A 19496-nucleotide genomic window follows, 5' to 3' on the forward strand; every position below is an offset into this window, starting at 1 on the left:
AAAAAATATGGAAACTGAGGACAAATACATTATTTTTAGTATTGAAACAAGGAATGTAACTTCACGTGTGCTGATAAGTTATGATCCTCCATCGTTTTCAATCTTTTGATCAAGAGCTGTTTTATGTTGAAAAAGGATAATACTTTAGGCATATATAATTTCATAAGTGATGTAGCCAGATAGGCGGGGTACAAATAAATTATTATTATTATTATTATTATTATTAGTCAGAAAAATTACCAACTTCCTTCCTTCCTGACATTAAAAAAAAAAAAAAACAGAGCCGGCAGAGTTTTAAGAGAGTTGTGCTTTTTGATAACAAATTTATCGTGGATTTTTCAGTGTGTTTAGACCAAAGTAGTATTGATATTTATTCACACAATAATGTGTGCAGTTGCATCATTTTTGCATGTGAATGAAGTAGCATCTGCAAAGGAGGCAGTGGTCCAGATCAGGATCACAGGATAGGCTTTGACATTTTACCACACTCTCAGTCTTTGCTCTATCTGGACCTGCCCTCCCCAACCCTCAATAGCTGCTTTAGAAAAGCAGGTTGCATTAGGGAAACCAATCACATAATTGCTAATTGAGTGAATAATGTCAGGTCTAATTTGGCCCTAAGAAGTTGAGACGTAAACATGTTCAGCAAAGTTTGTCACCCTCAAAGACACAATCTAAACTATTAAGGGCATGTGTTTTAAAGAAGTGTTGAGCTGGTGAATTCTTTTGTACTGCCAAGGGAGTTTTGCCACTGAAGTAGATCAAAGTGGTGATATGTCAATGTTGCGTTTGTATTGGAAACCCTACCTTAATGGCATTGTAATTGAGTGTCTCTTGAAACTGCATATGCAGCTATCCAAATGTTACTGTTTACTTTTAGGATGACCCTGATTAAGAAGACCATTTGCTAATTGGCTGAAAATATTGGCCAAGAGATTGACTTTTCTCAGATCTGAGGCTGCATCAGAGGGTGAGCATTGCTGTGTATAATTACCTCAGCAAGACAACATGCAGCTCAGGACACATGAAAACGAATTTGACTTCACTTACCAATTTGCCCTTTTGACTGACACAGAAAATTACATACAATTTGGCATGGCTGGTGGCCTTTTTAACAACATAAAATCGAAGTAGCAAAGACATTACACTCCAGAATAGGAATTGCACTAACAAATACGTGATAACAAAAAGCTGAATGGCCAGTAAAGCTCTAATGGGTACTTCTTTTCTTGGGGAGCCATCTGCATTTTAAGCCCCAGTTCAGGAGACCAGAAGCACACAAAAGCTAACTTGGCTGGCTAGAATTGTTGCAGATAGTCTCCTCAAACAACAATAATCAGCTTGAAATAAAACAACAGCAGTAATTCTCATCACTGGTATGGAATGGATAAAGATAATCCCCATTCCTGGCATATCACATAACTCCTAAACTTCAAAATTCTCCAGTGGTTCCATACTTCTTGACTAGAAGTGCAAGCAGTAGCAGGTGGCATAGTGGGATGGTAGCACTTGCCTAAGAGCTGAGTTGCTGCTGCCTACTGGGAAGAAGAATGGGAGGGGAAAGGCAGAGGTTGGCATGGCTGGAAAAGATAACCTGACACACTGGCTAGTATGTCTACACCACACTGGCCATCCTTCCTCCCCTCTCCTTCCCAGGAAGCAGCAGCGGTGTTGCTATCAGGAGGTCAGGTGGGTGCTGCCCCTCACTGTCCACTACTAAGTGTAGGTGAATCAGCCAGGTTATACGGAATAGCAATTAGGGGTCATGGAGGGGAAGGGGAGGGGAAAACCCTCTTTGCAATGTTTATGGGACATCTCAACTAAAGACCTAATTAGCTGACTGTTTTCTCTTGGCAAGCTCCTAATAGCACCATTTTATTCAGAAAGGCACAGAGTAATTTGACCAAAACAACTGCTGAGTGTCCATCCAGATTTCTCAGCAAATACTAATGGTGCCATAATCTATGCTGCCCACATGCCGCTGCAATAGTTAAAGGCTCTGGTATTCCCATTCATAGTAGTTTATATGAAAACTGCTCCCACATCAAGATGCATTAACAAGTCAATATGCTCTCCAGCTTACTTTAAATTCCAGAAACACAGGTTGTTAGATCCCTGTGCAAACTCAAATCTGACAGTAGTTTTCTACTTCTGCACATTTAATCTTCCATCAATTTCACTGCTCTCTGAATATTTCATCCAAGCTGAAGACTTTATCGCACAAGGAGCCGGAGATAGCTTGATATTATCTCATGGGAACACCTCGCTATTGCCTGGTTTACATCAAAGTGCACTTGATGAGTATTATGCCTTTGACACTGTGCAAGAGCAAGGGACAGAGCACAGTCCCTTGTGCAAGTTCAAAGAAGCTGAAGCCTTTGACTCTTCACGCTGAATAATATGTACTAGCAGAACCTTGTTGTTTTTTTCTCCATTCCAGTACGCAACAACTTAGTTTCTCAATTTCAGATAAAGGTTTTCCAACCCACCAGTCAGAAGTGCTTCAGCTGAGGTTACAGTTATCTCCAATCACACAGAGCCTCAGACTTTTTTTTTGTTGTGCTGTCAAGCTAAGATATGTTGTTGTGTGGGGTGGGTGTTTGGCCAAGAGGATTTTGCTTCATGTTGCTCTTCTCTTACCTTCTCACATTCATAGTCACAAACATTTGCAAAATATACAGGTGAAACTCGAAAAATTTGAATGTCGTGGAAAGGTTCATTTCTTTCAGTAATTCAACTTAAGAGGTAAAACTAATATATGAGATAGACTCATGACATACAAAGCGAGATATGTCAAGCCTTTATTTGTTATAATTGTGGTGATTATGGCGTACAGCTGATGAGAACCCCAAATTAACAATCTCAACTTTGGGGTTTTCATCAACTGTCTGCTATAATAATCACAATTATAACAAATAAAGGCTTGTCATATCTCGCTTTGCATGTCATGAGTCTATCTCATATATTAAACTCCAGTAGCTAATGAAAATAATTGCTTACATAAATGAACTTTTCCACGATATTCTAATTTTTCAAATTTCACCTGTACAATAATGTCACAGAGCCATGCTTTGCAAGCTCATCTTTTTTATCCAGCTGCTAGGACTATGGCAGCACTTTAGATGCTATCTTAACTAACAATATGCCCACCTTATGTATGTTGTTATGAAGATATTCTGCAGCGGGTTGTCCAGATCCACAGGCCCAAAGGAGATCCTGTGTGAGTGGTTTAGTGCAAGGATACCAATTTATAATGCTTTTTTTAATGAAAAGTGTGAATTTACAACACAGCCTGCAAAGCCCTGATGCTGTTATAGACTCAGGATGGACACAGAAGCAGTAGGACTCTTTCATGTCTTAACTGTGAAGTGCAAATATATTACAAAAAGCAAGCTATGTAAGCTGCATCAGTAGCCCAGTTAACTCATGCCTAGAATAGAGGCCCCTCCCCAATTCTCATCCATCTCTTGGATAAGGGAGTAGCTGACAGGCAGGCAGCATGAGAAGCCTCTCCTTTCCCAACTAACTGAAGAAGCTACATCTAAAGTGGAGTCCATAGAAGCTCATGCTGTAAAGAATTTGTTAGTCTACAGGTGCGTCCAGACTGTTGCTGTTTTCAGGTGGAATTCAATCATGTACCAGTAAATTTAGTTTGTGCTATTATAGCTGGTTTGGCAGTCATCTTGCACAATCAATCTGCTTCCCACCATAACTAAAAGGAAAGGGATGGGGAAATATACTGGAAAGTGTGGGATAACAATTGCTTGATGCAACGTCATATAACTTCCCCACAAACAAGTCAGAACAAATGCTCAAGTAAAAAGCTGATGTCATCTAACTGCCTTGCAAACTATAGGGTTGCTTTGTTGTTGTTGTTTCCTATTTAATACTCTAGAGCGCCACTTATAAATCATAAAATGGCAGTTCTGCAAATGGTCCCTATATGTGGCCTAAGCCGTTTACAACAACTTCCTCGAATAAACAAGTTTAAAATCAGTTGGTACCTTACACTGTTTGACTTCTGGATTTTAGTGGTCTAAGGGTGATGGAGAATATTAACATATATAGCTGAGCTGCAAGTTGAGAATGGAGACTGACTTAGTAGATAGGAAACACAGAAAAATAAACTTGGTTATGCTGAGAAAGAGACGTCGCCTTTCTTATCCTACTCACATCCTCAGCCTTTACTTATGCCAGCCCACGCAACCTTATTTGCATTTCAAATATCTGGATGCACTAAAGGCAGCTAGACCTTCCAGCGTCACAAATGATTGGGGGGGGGGGGCAAAAACAAATGATGGGACATTTCAACTAGCAGGTTGCTGACAGCGAGTTCAGAAATTTCCTTTAAGGCTTTATTTACATTTGATTAATGCATCTCACAGTTCTGACAGGACAAGGAGTAGATCTCTTGGATCAGCTTTCAGGCTGTCAGGCTGAAACTGAAGCTTAGTGTTTTTCTTTCAGCACACTGCAGGTTCTTGCAAGTTTTGCTCTGCAATGATACTGTTACATTTTGGGTCAGCACAGAAAAAAAACGTACAGGGGAAAACTGGTGTATCCAAGTTGGTCTTTCTTGTAGTAATATTCCAGGATATAACACTGCTGCAAGGTTGCTGGCAGCTATCTGTGTTATTGCAAGCTCATGCAGTTACAGAATTAAAACATTTTGCAGGTCAGGAACCTAGGAATGCCTTACTCCTGGTCAGACAACTTTCCTTGGATCCCAGCATTGTCTACTGACTGGCAGTGGCTCTCCAGGAAATTAACTAGCGGTCATTCACACCACCTACCACCCAGTACAGTTAACTGGAGAGGCTAGGGATTGAATGCTGGGATGCTGTGCATGCAAAGTATGTGTTCTACCTCTGAATGCAATTAGAATGCAACATTTAGAATGCAATTGAATGCTCTCAGATTATCCAAAGGAAATATCTGGCACTGTGTAAATTAAAGGCAATTTTGTATCGTTAGGCTTTTAAAAACTAAGAATGCATTGGAGGTTCTTACAATTCTTACTAACAAACGCTAAGATTTTTAAATGCCTGGTTCTTTTATTATTATTATGGATTGCTCTGGGAGGTCATCTTACATGTACAAGGTGATTCCAGGCTCTCACTATTTTGTGAGAAGGATCTAAGTGCAAACTGGAAAGTTAAAGGTAAAGGGACCCCTGACCATCAGGTCCAGTCATTCATCTCGCTCTATAGGCCCAGGGAGCCGGCGTTTGTCCGCAGACAGCTTCCGGGTCATGTGGCCAGCATGACAAAACCGCTTTCCGGCGAACCAGAGCAGCGCACGGAAACGCCGTTTGCCTTCCCGCTGGAGTGGTCCCTATTTATCTACTTGCACTTTGATGTGCTTTCGAACTGCTAGGTGGGCAGGAGCTGGGACCGTGCAACGGGAGCTCACCCCGTGGCAGGGATTCGAACCGCCGACCTTCTGATCAGCAAGCCCTAGACTCTGTGGTTTAACCCACAGCGCCACCTGGGTCCCTGGAAAGTTAGTTGCATACAATTCCAATGGATTAATGCACTCTGTCACTCTAGAGCACAATTCAACTGGGGGCATGGTAAACTTTGCTTTAAGGAAGGTAATGGGAAAATGCACTGAAAAGTGTGGGATGAATGATTATTAAGAAGACATGCAAACACTCATTAGCAAATCGGGATGAAGGCTTATTGTTGTATAACCACCCTTTATACAAATAAAATAAAATGCTCCATAAAGACCAGACATAGGCTAGTCATTGCACAAACAAATCAGGATGATTGCTGAATAAACAGGTCATCTGGAACAGCCCACAGATACCTGATTAAAAATAAAGTAGCATCACATTTCAATAGCATTCTGTAATCTGCCATGTTCAGTTTCTAATGTGATCATTGCCTCTCCTTATGATTTAATTTCAGTTGCAGGGGCAGGGGGCTTATCAGCATATTTACATGTACACTCTTGTCATCATGACGGGGAAATGAACAGAAAGCCCACTGCTGCTTCACTGATAGGCGCTGTCATTGAGAAGTTAAAGAGAGGGGAAAGGGTACCTGCTGTCCTCTGTGAAGGTAAATGCCCCTGCCGTATCCAAATCAGAGATCCATTTTGCACCACCCCTCTTAGGAGGAAATGAACCCCCACCTCTGTCCACTTTGCTGCAGCCCTAGTTTCATCTCTGCTATTCACAATCTTTCAGGTGGCAACTGTGCAATATGCAATCCCTTGCTTAAGGCCAGAGAACTGTGAAAATCTGTACAAATAGAAGCAGGAAAAAAATCTAGAAATCTTATACATACCCTTTCCTGACTTCATAATTTCCAGAAATCTCAGGTACATGAAGTAGCATTTTTGGTGTATTTGTTTGAACTTATTCTTGTGAGTAAGTCTTGGTAGAAATATCAAGATAATTGTCCCAATATTCGTTTTCAGGTTTGCAGCTTATTAGTCCATTCTTTTAAGGATGTTTGGAGATAACAATATGAATTATATCACTTTGAGTTAATCCCTCTTTTGTTTCTAGTGGGGAGAAAGTCCTTTATGATCATAAAATTGTTGTATTGTGGAGGAGCAGAAATTAGCATATGTACAGATTAGCCTGCAAGATCCATCAAGTCTCTCTGGTTTCCATCAAACATCTATAAACATCTCAAGGGTTTGAAAAGCTTAAGAATATTAAGCCTCCAACTGTAAACTTTTAAACTTATCTTAAAAGTATATCTCTGAAACTTTTTGAATTCATCCATATGAAATGCAATGGGGACAATATGGATTTTGATATAAACATTTTTAGTTGTGAAGGACTAGTTGGCTCGAAGTAATTAATAGACACATTGTTACCCTTCATGTAGATAGTTATGTGTGTGACATCCTTTTCTCATCTAGAACAGGATAGGCGATTGAAGAAGTTAGGGTGTAAATCAAGGGCTTACTATCTGCCCCTATTGTCACTAGCTAGGCATCACTGTTCTGGTATCTGAGAGGCGGTTTCCCATTCCCACAGTGGCATAGCACTTCCTTATCCTAACACCCATCAAGTAGAGAAGCTGGAACTGGATACAACCAGCACACAGCACATGTGAAGGTTAAAGCAAGAGTTAGCCTAGTAGGTGGTCACCGGTTGGGCTACAGGTGGAGGTGGAAATTGTGGGAAGCAACCAGTAATTTATTTCCTATTGCTCAGAAGCCAAAAGAACACCTAGTGATTATTAGGCAGCTTGCACTCTACACTTACTTTTCTCTAGATAGCCCCTGTCTGCTTTCTGAAATAAGCTTGCTCCTGGAAAAGAACTGGCTTTCTGATTCTGCCAGCTGTAACCTGTGTTGCAGTCAGCGGGCGGGGGGGGAGCATTGCTTAGAAGCTTTGTGGTTGGCACTAGCAATGCGCATAGGAATTGGCAAATATGTTTTGGTCTACATTAACCCATACGTTCACTCTGCCCCCTTTCCACATCAATCCATGATTTTTTAAATACCACACAGACATTTCTGTTAAAATATGTTTCAACATATTTTCTCTCAAAATACACATCTCTAAATGTATTTTGATGCAGTTAGAATAATAGAATCATAGAGTTGGAAAAGACCACAAGGGCCATCCAGTCCAACCCCCTGCCAAGCAGGAAACACCATCAAAGCATTCCTGACAGATGGCTGTCAAGCCTCCGCTTAAAGACCTCCAAAGAAGGAGACTCCACCACACTCCTTGGCAGCAAATTCCACTGTCGGACAGCTCTTACTCTTACTCTTGTTGGTTAAGAAAATGTGTTGGAACATTTGCGAAGTGTGAAAACAAATGGATGGTGAAGTTCTGTTCCGCACTTCAGTCTGGCCACTCAGATCATAATGGTTTCCAGAAACTTCATCAAAGATCTCTAGTTTGCAGTGATATTGTAACAGCTTCATTGGCACGTTTATTCCCACCATGTTCGGAAGAATTGATTTATCTATTACATTAATATCTCAGGATAGTGTACATGAGTCTCCTTTCCCCTCAGCCATTTTTATCTTCACAACAGCTGTGTGAGGTAGGTCAGAGTGAGAGGCAGTGACTAGACCACATATGGTGCATTATACCCCTTTAACAAATTGTTTTATTGGTGTGGCATTGACTTCCTCTGTGGTTGGTTTCCTTAACTCCATTCTAGAAATGTGTACAAGTTCCTAACTGTGGTTACTCGTGACTAAGATATATTGGTAGTAACATGCTGTTTGAAGTAATTGCATGGCAAGAGCTACCGGTATATACATGGTCCTAGAGTGATGTAAGAGCAACCAGGAAGATTATATCAACCACCCTGGTGAGAGAACATATGAAGTGTGTTTAATAGGACAACTGCATATTAGTGTTTACTATGTTTTGCTAAAAATAGAAGAATCAATTGTTTCAAGCCCTGAGTGTAAGTTAACAGCTTATTAGAATTCCAGGCTTCTCATGTTTGACAAGTTCTGCTGCTGTTAAATATCACATTCTCACCTTTGGATTTTCAGTGGCTGTTTTGGTTTGTTTGACACACCTCCTGATTTTCAATCTTTTTTGCAGGTAGTAACTATAATGTCTCAAAAACAGGAAGACGTTTCTGTCTTTATAACTTCAAGTTGAAAATTGCTTCTTGGCAATTCGGGAGCTCTATATTCTCTTGAGCAATAGCTATCTGGTTAGGAAGCCTTCTGAAATAATATTTTGTTTCATTTGATTTCCTTGTGTCAGAGGTCAGGCTATGCTGAGGAGAAAGGAAACACTGACCTTTTATCACTGAAACACAGAGGAATGTATTCTGGAAAGTTCAACAGAATGACATTTTTTTCTCTGTGATCAGACTTCATTGCTTGTCTGTCCTGGATTAAAGAAATGTGCAACTTTTGTACAAGGAAATTGTTTTTAGTTGTTGAAGAGCTAAATCTCCACTTTTGTTGCTGTTTGCTCTGTTTTTTAAGTTTAATAATAATAATACTACTAATAATAATTTATTATTTATACCCTGCCCATCTGGCTGGGTTTCCCCAGCCACTCTGGGTGGCTCCCAACACCATATTATTATTATTATTAGTAGTAGTAGTAGTAGTAGTAAATACTAATGATGATGATGATGATGATGATGTGATAAAACAGTGTTTTTCAACCTTTTTTGGGCAAAGGCACACTTGTTTCATGAAAAAAATCACGAGGCACACCACCATTAGATAACAATAATAGTAGTAGTAGTAATAATAAAAATGATAATTCTTCTCATGTCTGAATTGAGCATGTGAAGATGGCGCACCTTGCCCCGCCCCCACCAGGCTAATAATAATAAATAACAACTATAGTACTAGTCAGGACTCTCCCCCCAGCCACAGGAACTCAGTTCTGGCACCTCTCAGGTGGGCGCCTTCGCCATTATAAGAGAACGAGGGAAGGCGTCCGTGATGAGTTCCAGGCTCCAGCACCTCTTTTTCTAGAAAAATAGCATTGGTAGCAGCAGATGCCCCAATGCTAGGTAGGCAGCAGAGGTAGGAGGCGGTGTCGTAGCGGCGGCCGCCTCGCCCCGCACGGCCCACGGGGGTCAGCCAGTTGCTCCACTCGCGCAGTGACCAGATGTTGGGCACGCAGCTCAGGTGTCGGCACAGCTGTAAGAAGCTGCCGGGCTGCCGCTGCACCCGCAGCCGCCACTCAGCCAGTCCCGAGGACGGCGGGAGGCACTCGGCTGACAGCAGGCAGGCCGGGCCCGCGGTGGTAGCGGCGGCGGCGGCATCAGCCACCGGGCCGGGCAGTACCAAGAGGACTCCGGCTTCTTCGAAGGCCTCGCGGATGGCGCAGAGGCGGAAGGCCACGTCTCCCGGCAGCGGCGAGCCCAGCTCCGGGCGCTCGGCGGCGAAGAGCGGCGCCCTCGGGCACTCGCCCCGCACTGAGCCCAGTCCGCAGCGCGGCCCGCCTGCCAGCAGCTGCAGTCAGTCGGACGAGAAGTCGGCCGCGTCCGCCACGCCACCCGCGAAGACGTGAGCACTGGGCAGGAAGGCCCTCCACGGGCTCCGCCGCAGGAGGAGCAGCTCATAGTCAAAGGCGCCCGCCGCCGCCGTGGGCCGAGGGGGAGACGCGCCCAGCCCACCTGCCGCTAGCAGCAGCGTCGCCACCTCCCGCCAGTGCCGCAACCGCCAGCCCATGTTTTCCCACGGAACACCAGGCAACATCTCGCGGCACACTAGTGTGCCGCGGAACAGTGGTTGAAAAACACTGTGATAAAACATCAAATATTAAAAACTTCTCTAAACAGGGCTGCCTTCAGATGTCTTCTAAAAGTCAGATAGTTGTTTCTTTCCTTGACATCTGATGCTTCTATTCTACTTAATGTATGTGTGGAGTTTTGTGTCAGCATCACTTGTGCATGTTCTCTTTACTATTCGCTTGTGTTTATTTGGTGGTGAGAGCGGTTGGGGTTGACCTAGGGTGTGGTTGTTTGTTTATGATTGGCTGTGGTGAACTTTGTTTTCATATGTGAGTGTGGTGGGTGGGTGTTTTTGTATCAGGTTAGCCACATTGATTCGTATGTTGTTGGTGGGTTCTTGTCGTTGTCTTGTTGGGCTGTGTGTGTGATAAAGGGGAGCCATAATGGGGTGAAGGTGTCTTCTTCTATTTGTCTCTCCAGTGTCTGGCTATGATGTTTCTGACTGCTGAGAGTAGGTGGGTTATGAGCTCTTTATGATGTGAGTGGACATTATTATCTTGGAAGATGTTTAGTAGGGCCAGTTCTGGGGTGATTGTTGTCCAGAATAGTTGGATTTCGGGGCATTCCCACCACGTGTGGATGTATGTCCCTGTGGAGGTGCATCCACTCCAGCATTTTGGTGAGGTTCCTGGGTGTATTAGCACTAGTTTCCTTGGTGTTAGGTATCATCTGTATGTGAGTGAGTTTCAGAGTGAGTTCTTTCCTTTTCACTGATATGGATTTAAAGGGAGGTTTAGACCACATTCTGGTCCACTGAATGGGGTTACGCTCATAGCCTATGTCGTTCTCCCATTGTCAGGGTTGAGCCAAACAAGGAGGAGGAGTGGTGGCAAGCCCCCCCCCGGTGAGGCTGCACCCACAGAAGAATCTGGGGAAATGGAGGAGTTCATACCTGGAGAAGACTGGTGGCGGCCCCTCCAGGTGGAGAAGGGGAAAGACCAGAACAGAAGGAGGAAGTCGAGCCAGAATCAGGCCCTTGTGAGGAGAGAAACTGGTGGGGCCCCTCCCCTCCTCCATTCTCAGCTGTAGAGCTGAGAGACGCAGGGAACCATTAGAGGCAGCTGCAGCTTGTAAGAGACGTGATTATGGGCCGGCTACTTAAGGAAGGCCAGCTGCTCTCTTCGCTAGCACCTGCAACTGCTGTGCTGAGCGTGTGGTTGTTCTTGCTCGTCCTGTTCCTGTGTTCCTGACTCCTGGCTTGTTCCTAACTTGGCTTGTTCCTAACTTGGACTGTTCCTGATTTCGGCTTCTCTTGACCCCAGTGCTGATGCCTGACTTCGGCTGGCTTCTGACCCGGACTGTTCGGCCTTGGCTTATCTGACTCTGACTGCTACACTTCAGCACGCCAACTTGTTGGCACCCTAACACCCATTGTTTTTTGATTACGCATAGGGGGTTTGTGGGATTTTGGAGCAGTATTTTGTATATTGCGGATACCATCCCTGTCCTATGTCCCTTTGTTGTTAGGAGGAGGTTTTGGAAGGTTGTCAGGGGCCTAGTTGCTGTTGATTTTACTACTGGAGAGTTTAAGAGGCCATGTAATTGGTGGTGTGTTAGCCAGGGCATTTGGTTTGCCAGGTTTTTATCTGGAGGTTTTGTGCTGTGTGATGGAATAATGGGTGATGTGCCAGGGGAATTAGTGGGGATGGGGATGGGGTTGGGGACAGTTTACCTACTTCTGTTTTCCATGCTTTAAGCATGGTCTGTGTGAAGCTGTTTAGTGTTGTGGGAATTTTCTTTAGTTTGTTGGGAGGAATGGGTATGCTGTGGTGCAGGTATTTTCAATTGTGTCCCTCTCCAGGTGTACCCATTGTTTCGTCTCGTCTTCTAGTATACACAGGATTATGTGGCATACTTGGTTGAAGACTGACTCAGTTGTGCATCAATCTCATTGCTATGCCTTATTAACTAGGCTAATATAAAAATAGGTGAAATTAAGGAAGCTTTTTCTTTTTTAAAGAGCAGGAATTTATTATTAGGTTAAGTTAAATATATATATAATTTGTCCATAGATTCTTTATTGGATGAGATAATTTTTGTTGATTTCTCTTCATACTCTTGCACAGTCTCTAATGCTGATTAGGAGGGTTCATTCTTCATCTGTAACTGTTTGGGGCCACCGGGGAAAGAGGACTAGGTGAAAATTGATCTTCCTCCATTGTTAGTGCAAGTCGGCTAAGTGCAACTCTTGCTCCAACTTGATAAGACTCTCTTATGACTTCACTCTAATTGTATTCAGTTAAAATAAAAGATAACAATGCATACGGCATATTGGGCAATACTTCCTATATAATGATGTGAAATCACAGATATTTTAAAGTGGTTGATTTATTCCAGCCAACATGGTTCTGGACATTTTTGTCTTTACCCCATTACCCTGCACATTTCTGCACATACATTAACTGCATTCTGTTGATGGAATATCTGGGATGCTATTGTATTATTAATGGATGTATATGTGGGCACCCCCAGTTCTGGTCTTGCATGAAGAAATGGGGTGTCCTTTTGACCCTGCTAACAATGGTCCGAGCATTCTTTCAGTTTTGTCCTAATCGCTAACATGAAAAAGTGAAACTCCCTCCTTTATCTTTTTTTCAGGAAGATAACAGGGAACAAAAAAACCATGTTATGTCTACCACCCAAATGCAATGTTTGTCCATATTCAGAGGCCTAGCTAATCTCTTATCAAAACTGTGGTCTTGAGCATAACCACTTAGCCAGTCTTTTTCACACTGAATCCAAATTGAATTGTCATTCAATAGCTGCAGCTCAAAGGATTGGGAATTACCTTTATACTCTGCAGCGTAGAGCGCTCATGAGGAACAGACTATGATAAAAGTAGGTAGTCATATTCTACTCCCTTCTCCCCGCCCCATTAAAATTGAATCTGTCTCCACGGTAATTCTGCTCTGTGGATACTAACAACCTTTGCATTTGAGTCTCACTGCAATCGTTATTGTAGTGTAGTGGTACATCCACTGAACCAGTATATTATGCTTTTTGTCTATTTATCTTATTTTTATTTCCTCTTTATTGACTATTCTAGCAAGCTCTTTCAAATTCAAACACTGTTCAAGCTTACAAAAAGTTTATCTTGGGAATATTATCGCCTCAAGCAGATGACACCATGCAATTTTATGGCTTATAACTTTTTGTCATTCATTATTAGTCTTCCCACACAGGTGCTACAACAGACACTGCTAATACATTTCAGTTATTTTCTGCCTTGCAATTTGAAAGTCTAGATACGTATCTGCAAGTGCGTATAAATATACTGTAGAACGTTTGGAGGCCAGTTCACTTAATTCGCCTATCTGGAATTACATGTGATAGATATTCGGATCAACTTCACACAGTTGGAACAATCAGTTTCTACAAAGAATGATAATTTTTGATAGAGCACAGCCTAAAAATAATTTTAAAAATGGTGACATAGGTGAAGTCATCAAGCCAGCATTACAGCTTTAAATTACAGCTTGTTACTTCATTGCAAATGTTTTAAAGAAAATTTTAAACATTTAAAAATTGTATGTTTCAATATATTACAATTTATTTCTTATTCCCAATGTTTTATAATCCTCTCACCCTGCTGGTTTCATTGCATAAATGTTACATGTCTAAATCATACATACTGTTGATGTAAAGGTAAAGAATTGGGTAGATCTACTAGTCACGTGGGTGGTGCTGTGGTCTAAACCACAGAGCCCAGGGCTTGCCGATCAGAAGGTCGGCAGTTCGAATCCCTGCGATGGGGTGAGCTTCCGTTGCTCAGTCCCTGCTCCTGCCAACCTAGCAGTTCAAAAGCACATCAAAGTGCAAGTAGCTAAATAGGTACCGCTCCGGTGGGAAGGTAAACGGCGTTTCTGTGAGCTGCTCTGGTTCGCCAGAAGCAGCTTAGTCATTCTGGCCACATGACCCGGAAGCTGTCTGCGGACAAACGCCGGCTCCCTCAGCCTATAGAGCAAGATGAACGCCGCAATCTCAGAGTCGTCCGCGACTGGACCTAACGGTCAGGAGTACCTTTACCTTTACTAGTCACTAGTTAGTAGTGAATTAAGATTCCAAATGCTCAGATGGGCAAAGACCCTACTGAGGCTACTACTGAACAATTACTTTTAGGGAGTATAGTTCTAACAGTAATTAGCACTGTTTTTCTTTCTCCCTCTCCCTACCCTTTCTAACTTCACAAAACATAGGACCAGGTCCAGGTTTATCCACAACTAGGGCAAAATCATTCAACATAACAGTAAATGCTCATGAAAGATAAGCTCGTTTCTATTTAGTTTTCCTATACTTGTCAAGCATGACATTTTATTGCAGTTTTGGGTTTTTTTAAAGAGAATTTTATTGCCTTCAGAACTGTATGTTTATTTAGGTAATGGTAGCTTGGAAATAACTAGATGACCTGCATTGGAATTTAGAAAGTATGGGTATTCTGACTTTAAATTTTGTCTTTCATCAAATGTGAATATCTTTGAATAGTTGTGGGGGGGGGGACTGAAAAATGTTTGCATTCTTTCCCAACATTTAAATTCATTCTTTTATGTTTCCTCATTTATTATGCTTACGTCATCAGGAAGTTGAGGTATGTTTGCTTCTTCTTGTTAACTATTGAATAACTAAAAGGTACTGCATGGCGTTTTATACACAGTCAACATTTTAAATAATGGTTTAGCCTCTTTGTTCCAGAACTTGTTCATTTTCTGGTCTCTGGTCTATGAAATAGACTGGAAAGTATTGAGCAATAGTTAGTTCTGTTTGGAAACTATATCAGGTGGTATTCAACTAAGCTTTCCTCAGAGTAGACCCACAGAAATGAGCAAAATGTAGCTGAATGCTGCCCATTAAACATTACAGAAGTTTGTCATCCCTGGTTTAACATCTGGATACAAAATGGCTCTAGGCAAATTGATCCAGTAGGGAGGGAACATAAAACTGGGACAGGCATTTAATCACAAAAACTTCACTAAGTGAGCACTCTTTGGACTTTTCCAGTGCTAAGTTGTTAAAGCAGTAATAGCACAACAAATGCCGTTGTTAATCTTTATTTATTTATTTAAAATATTTATAAAGTGTCTCCCATTAACATAGTATCACCACGTCAGTGTACAAAAAGCATGTAGCTTTCTCTAAAAAGAAAGGTTTCTCTAAAAACAAAAACAAAAACCCCCACAGTTCCCTTATCTGGGAGCCAGTGTGGTGTAGTGGTTAAGAGTGGCAGACTCATAATCTGGGGAACCGGGTTCGCGTCTCCGCTCTTCCACATGCAGCTGCTTGGGCTAGTCACACTTCTTTGAAGTCTCTCAGCCCCACTCACCTCACAAAGTGTTTGTTGTGGGGGAGGAAGGGAAAGGAGAATGTTAATCACTTTGAGACTCCTTAGGGTAATGATAAAGCGGGATATCAAATCCAAACTCTTCTTCTTATCTATGTATTTCCCCCCCTCCACAAACATGCTTTTATTCCTAAGAGACTTTGAGTTGTATTGAACATAGCATTATAACTAAGGTTCCATCAGTGAACCCTCTTTCCCCTGTGTGCTCCCTAATCTGTTGTTGGAGTTCCCCCAACTTTCCAGAGCAGAACTGGGAATAGCATTCTCATCACACTAGATGGAATCATTGTGCTGCCTTCCCCTGCAGTGGGTTAAATGAATATGTTCCTCTCAATTTAGATAATGTAAGTAATGAATAGCTTGGGGAAGAAAAGACAGCTAAGAAATACTAAAGCATTGTATTTTGTATAGGAATAAATTAAAAGCAATTAAGCTTAAAGCGGGGGTCACGAGTAATAATAATTTTTGTGAGAGGGAAATATGCTTCTGCAAGTCATTTATTCAGTTGAGCAGTAGAACGTAGTAGTGAATCCACTGCATTAGAAGAAGCCCTGGGATGCAGAAGCTGCTAAAGTAAAATGATGCTAGTTTAGAATATGTACATTGAAAATACCTTCTTATTCTTAACTAGCTGTCATTTCCTGCTTCATGTGATTAGATCTGCATTTGATCAATTTCCTACTCCAGCTCACACTTTTTATATATACCGCTCTGCCTTTTCGTAAACCGCTTTGAGGTTTTATTACAGTCAGGAGGTATGTAGATCTTGTGGAAGGAAAGAAACCCATTAGCGTCACCTTCAAAATATGACTAATGCCATATAAATTAGCAAATTGCACACAAATTAAGCAAGCTCTGTCTGTAGGCTTACAATCTAACAAAAAGGCACGATAATATTAGGGAGAAAATGGAAGAACGGTAAAAAGGGGTTGAAGAGCAGCAGTTGGGGAAAGCAAGAATGTAAAGGAGTTTTTACTTCATTGTAAAAAGAGAGTCAGCTGTTAAATGGAAGAGCACTCCAGGGAATGAGAAATGGAAGTAGGTGGGGAATAGCAAAAGTATACTTAGGTTTAACTAGGAAATTGGTACCTTTAGAGTGAAGGCTTTAGGAAGAAGTGTGTATAGAAATAAGAGATGATAGAGAGGAAAAAAGATAATGCAAAATTATTTAAATACAAGTAGCTTAAAGCACTGATGAGAAGGAAGAGGAACCAAGTGACAGGAGCAGTATAACCAGAGTGGGGGTAGGAATTGCATGAGCTGAAAGGCAAGTAGAATATATTAGGCAGGTGGCAGAGTTGAATACAGACTATAGAATTTTGAGAGCAGAAATAGCAATACCAACAAGAAGAATGCTACAATTTATCCGTGCAGGAAATGGAGAAAATAATAATGACCATGAATAAGAGCAGTCCACTTCATTTGGTAGTGAATTGTTTACCTCAAATGTTAAGACTTTGAAAGACCATGGACATATGGAAGAAATGAGAATGCCTAGATTTTAAGCTTGAGGAGAAAAACAATATGAACACATGCAAGAGAAAGTTCTGCAAAAGGAGGAAAAATCAGAAGCTCAATTTTGACCCAAATTAAGTTTGAGAAACTGGATATTATTCATATGAATTGAAGGGTATCAGAAAACCACAGGGGGTTGGAACATGAAAAGAAGAAATGGCTTGGGTGTAGGTTAGTATAGTTGTAACTCAATAAGCAGATGAAAAAGCCAAAAGGGAGAATGTCAGGGATAAAAAGAAAAGGGCCCAGTACTCAGTTCTTTCAGAAAGAAGAGGGGTTTAAGGAGAACCATTGTTAGAAACTCTGAAGTAATGACAAGAAAGTTACTGCTTAACTCCAATACTCAAGTAAGCAATGGAAGTGGGTCAGTGAGCTGGACTAGAGGCTAAAGAACCAGGAGAAGGAATACAGAGAAGAGATATTGCTGCAATAAGATTACTAGAAATAGAAGTTAGAGAGTGAAAAGAAATAAAACCAGTTTGAAAACAAAGAAGACCTATGGAAAGGCTATACTTTCTGGAATTATGTCTGTACTGTCAAACGAGAGCTGTACTCAAAAACATTTGGCCAAGTGAACTTTGAGGAGCGAACCTTTTCCGAGCTGGAAGCAAGTGGGCAGTGTTGCGTTCATGTAATTGTTGCTTGCTATTTTTTTACCGTTATGCTTTCTTTCTCTAAGAGGGTTGGATGAAGAGAACATAGGCTGAGCAGCTTTAGAAAAAGAAAAGAAAAGAAAGTGACAACATTTGGAGGATGGAAAGTAAGACATTGGAAAAGAGCAGTATCCTCAAGAGATAGCCAAAGAGAAGAGTAATGAGAGAGTGGGGAATGAGAATCAAACACTTTTTTTGGTGTAACAAGGGTAGACTTACAGGAATGAAAGAGAGAACATATACAGAATAATTGTAAATATGCAATAAAAAGGAATGCTAGGGCAATGGATGTCAGGAAGCAAGAGAAAAATTAATAAGTAGTAGAGTGGAAAGAGAGAACCATGAAAGACAAATATGAGTGAATAATCACAGAAAAGAAAGCAAATAATGGAACCTCGGCCAATACAAGACAGGAGGAGGAGGAGGAATGTAGATGGGGGTAAAGGGAATGGATTTTTAAAATCTGATTTAAAATGCTTTCACCAAAAACTTCTGGAGGAAAGGATGTAAGGAGCAAGTGAAGAAGTTATACATAGTCCACAGCAGCAGGGGACTGAAATGGAGAGAGAGATGAAGAGAAGCTCTCAGAATCAACTGACTGAAGGTTGCAAAAGGGACAAGTAGCAATCATTTTGCTTCATTATTAATTTGCTTCATATTAATTTGTTTTTTATTTGAACAAAATGATGTCCAATATTAGTGATACTCAGAGTGGACGCACTCAGATCAATAGATTTAATAACTTAAATCATTGATTTCAATGTGTCTACCCAGAGTGTATTGGATATAATCCAAGATCACTAAAATTACCATGTGCAATGCGACTAGACAGGCAACTTGAATTCATTTTAAAAAATGTAGATAAATGTAGGGGATGGGGAATGCTGACTAGTTAAACTGTTAAATTCAAGACAGCTCACTAAATCCTTTGCTTGTTAAGCAGTTGAAAATATTGGATTTTTTAAATGTCATTTGCATGCCACCCTTCATGACTTCTTTATTATCCCAGGGTGCTTTGCAGGAGAGGAATAACTAGTTAAAAAACCCTGTCATATTTTGATCATCTCTGGCACAGTCATTTCTCTCCCATGCAGGATATGCACACCCAGGAAGAGCCATTTGCCATGCTTACAAAACCCAGTATTGTGAATTGGAATCCTGATTGTGCATCTTGAGAAGAAGATGACTTAGCTAATAGCAGCCAGTGTGTGGCCCTGTTGAGAAAGGAAGCAACCTCTGCCTCTGCTTGTCTTGTATTCACAACTTGCACAATATTACAGTTCCTTATGCATAGCTCTTAAACAGATACCTTACCCCAAAGGCCAGTTTCACAGACTTCATTTGGAAATATGTTGCTAGTGCTGATTTATACAGGTATACATGCCAGAGACAGAGGAAAGGCCACTTATCACTAACATGTGTGTGCATGGCGACAAACACCAAATTACCACTGTAATGGGTAAAAGAACCTTTGCTATCAAATTTAGTCACTGCAGTTCATGATGCCTTTGCTTTGAATATGAATATCAGCAAATTAAAAAGCCCAACTGCAATATTAAGCATTATTACTTCCAGAGTTTTCCTCTAACTCAGGTATAACCCAAGTTAACCCTCTTCCTTTCCCAATCCATTCCAGGTATAAATTTTGGAGTGGAGTAAGGGAGAAAAGTGGGGTGGTTATGGGGAAGGATTTCAACCATGTCACTCTCCACATTATGTCATTGGGTGTACAATGATATCCCGAAAAAGTTTGGGATTGCACTAAAAAAATAACCAAGCTCTCTGCTGACTTTA

At 41.4% G+C, this 19496-nt stretch overlaps 1 protein-coding gene and 1 non-coding gene across 5 annotated transcripts in view; both read left to right on the forward strand.

Annotated features, from left to right (window-relative positions):
- The window catches only part of SPOCK1 (SPARC (osteonectin), cwcv and kazal like domains proteoglycan 1), a 384074-nt gene that overhangs the window by 89576 nt on the left and 275002 nt on the right, over positions 1 to 19496 (forward strand). For 3 of the 4 annotated variants that reach the window (XM_033140153.1, XM_033140155.1, XM_033140152.1), the window contains one exon: positions 14776 to 14784. The exons of the other annotated variant lie outside the window; for it this stretch is intronic. In XM_033140153.1, the coding sequence (XP_032996044.1) occupies positions 14776 to 14784 (9 nt within the window). The remainder of the gene's footprint in view (positions 1 to 14775; positions 14785 to 19496) is intronic. 4 annotated transcript variants of the gene reach the window in all.
- Positions 17553 to 17761, forward strand: LOC117043041. The gene has a single exon (XR_004426128.1). It is a non-coding gene; the product is annotated as a small nucleolar RNA U3 (small nucleolar RNA).

Source organism: Lacerta agilis, chromosome 2, assembly GCF_009819535.1.
Source record: "Lacerta agilis isolate rLacAgi1 chromosome 2, rLacAgi1.pri, whole genome shotgun sequence".
Taxonomy (NCBI): domain Eukaryota; kingdom Metazoa; phylum Chordata; class Lepidosauria; order Squamata; family Lacertidae; genus Lacerta; species Lacerta agilis.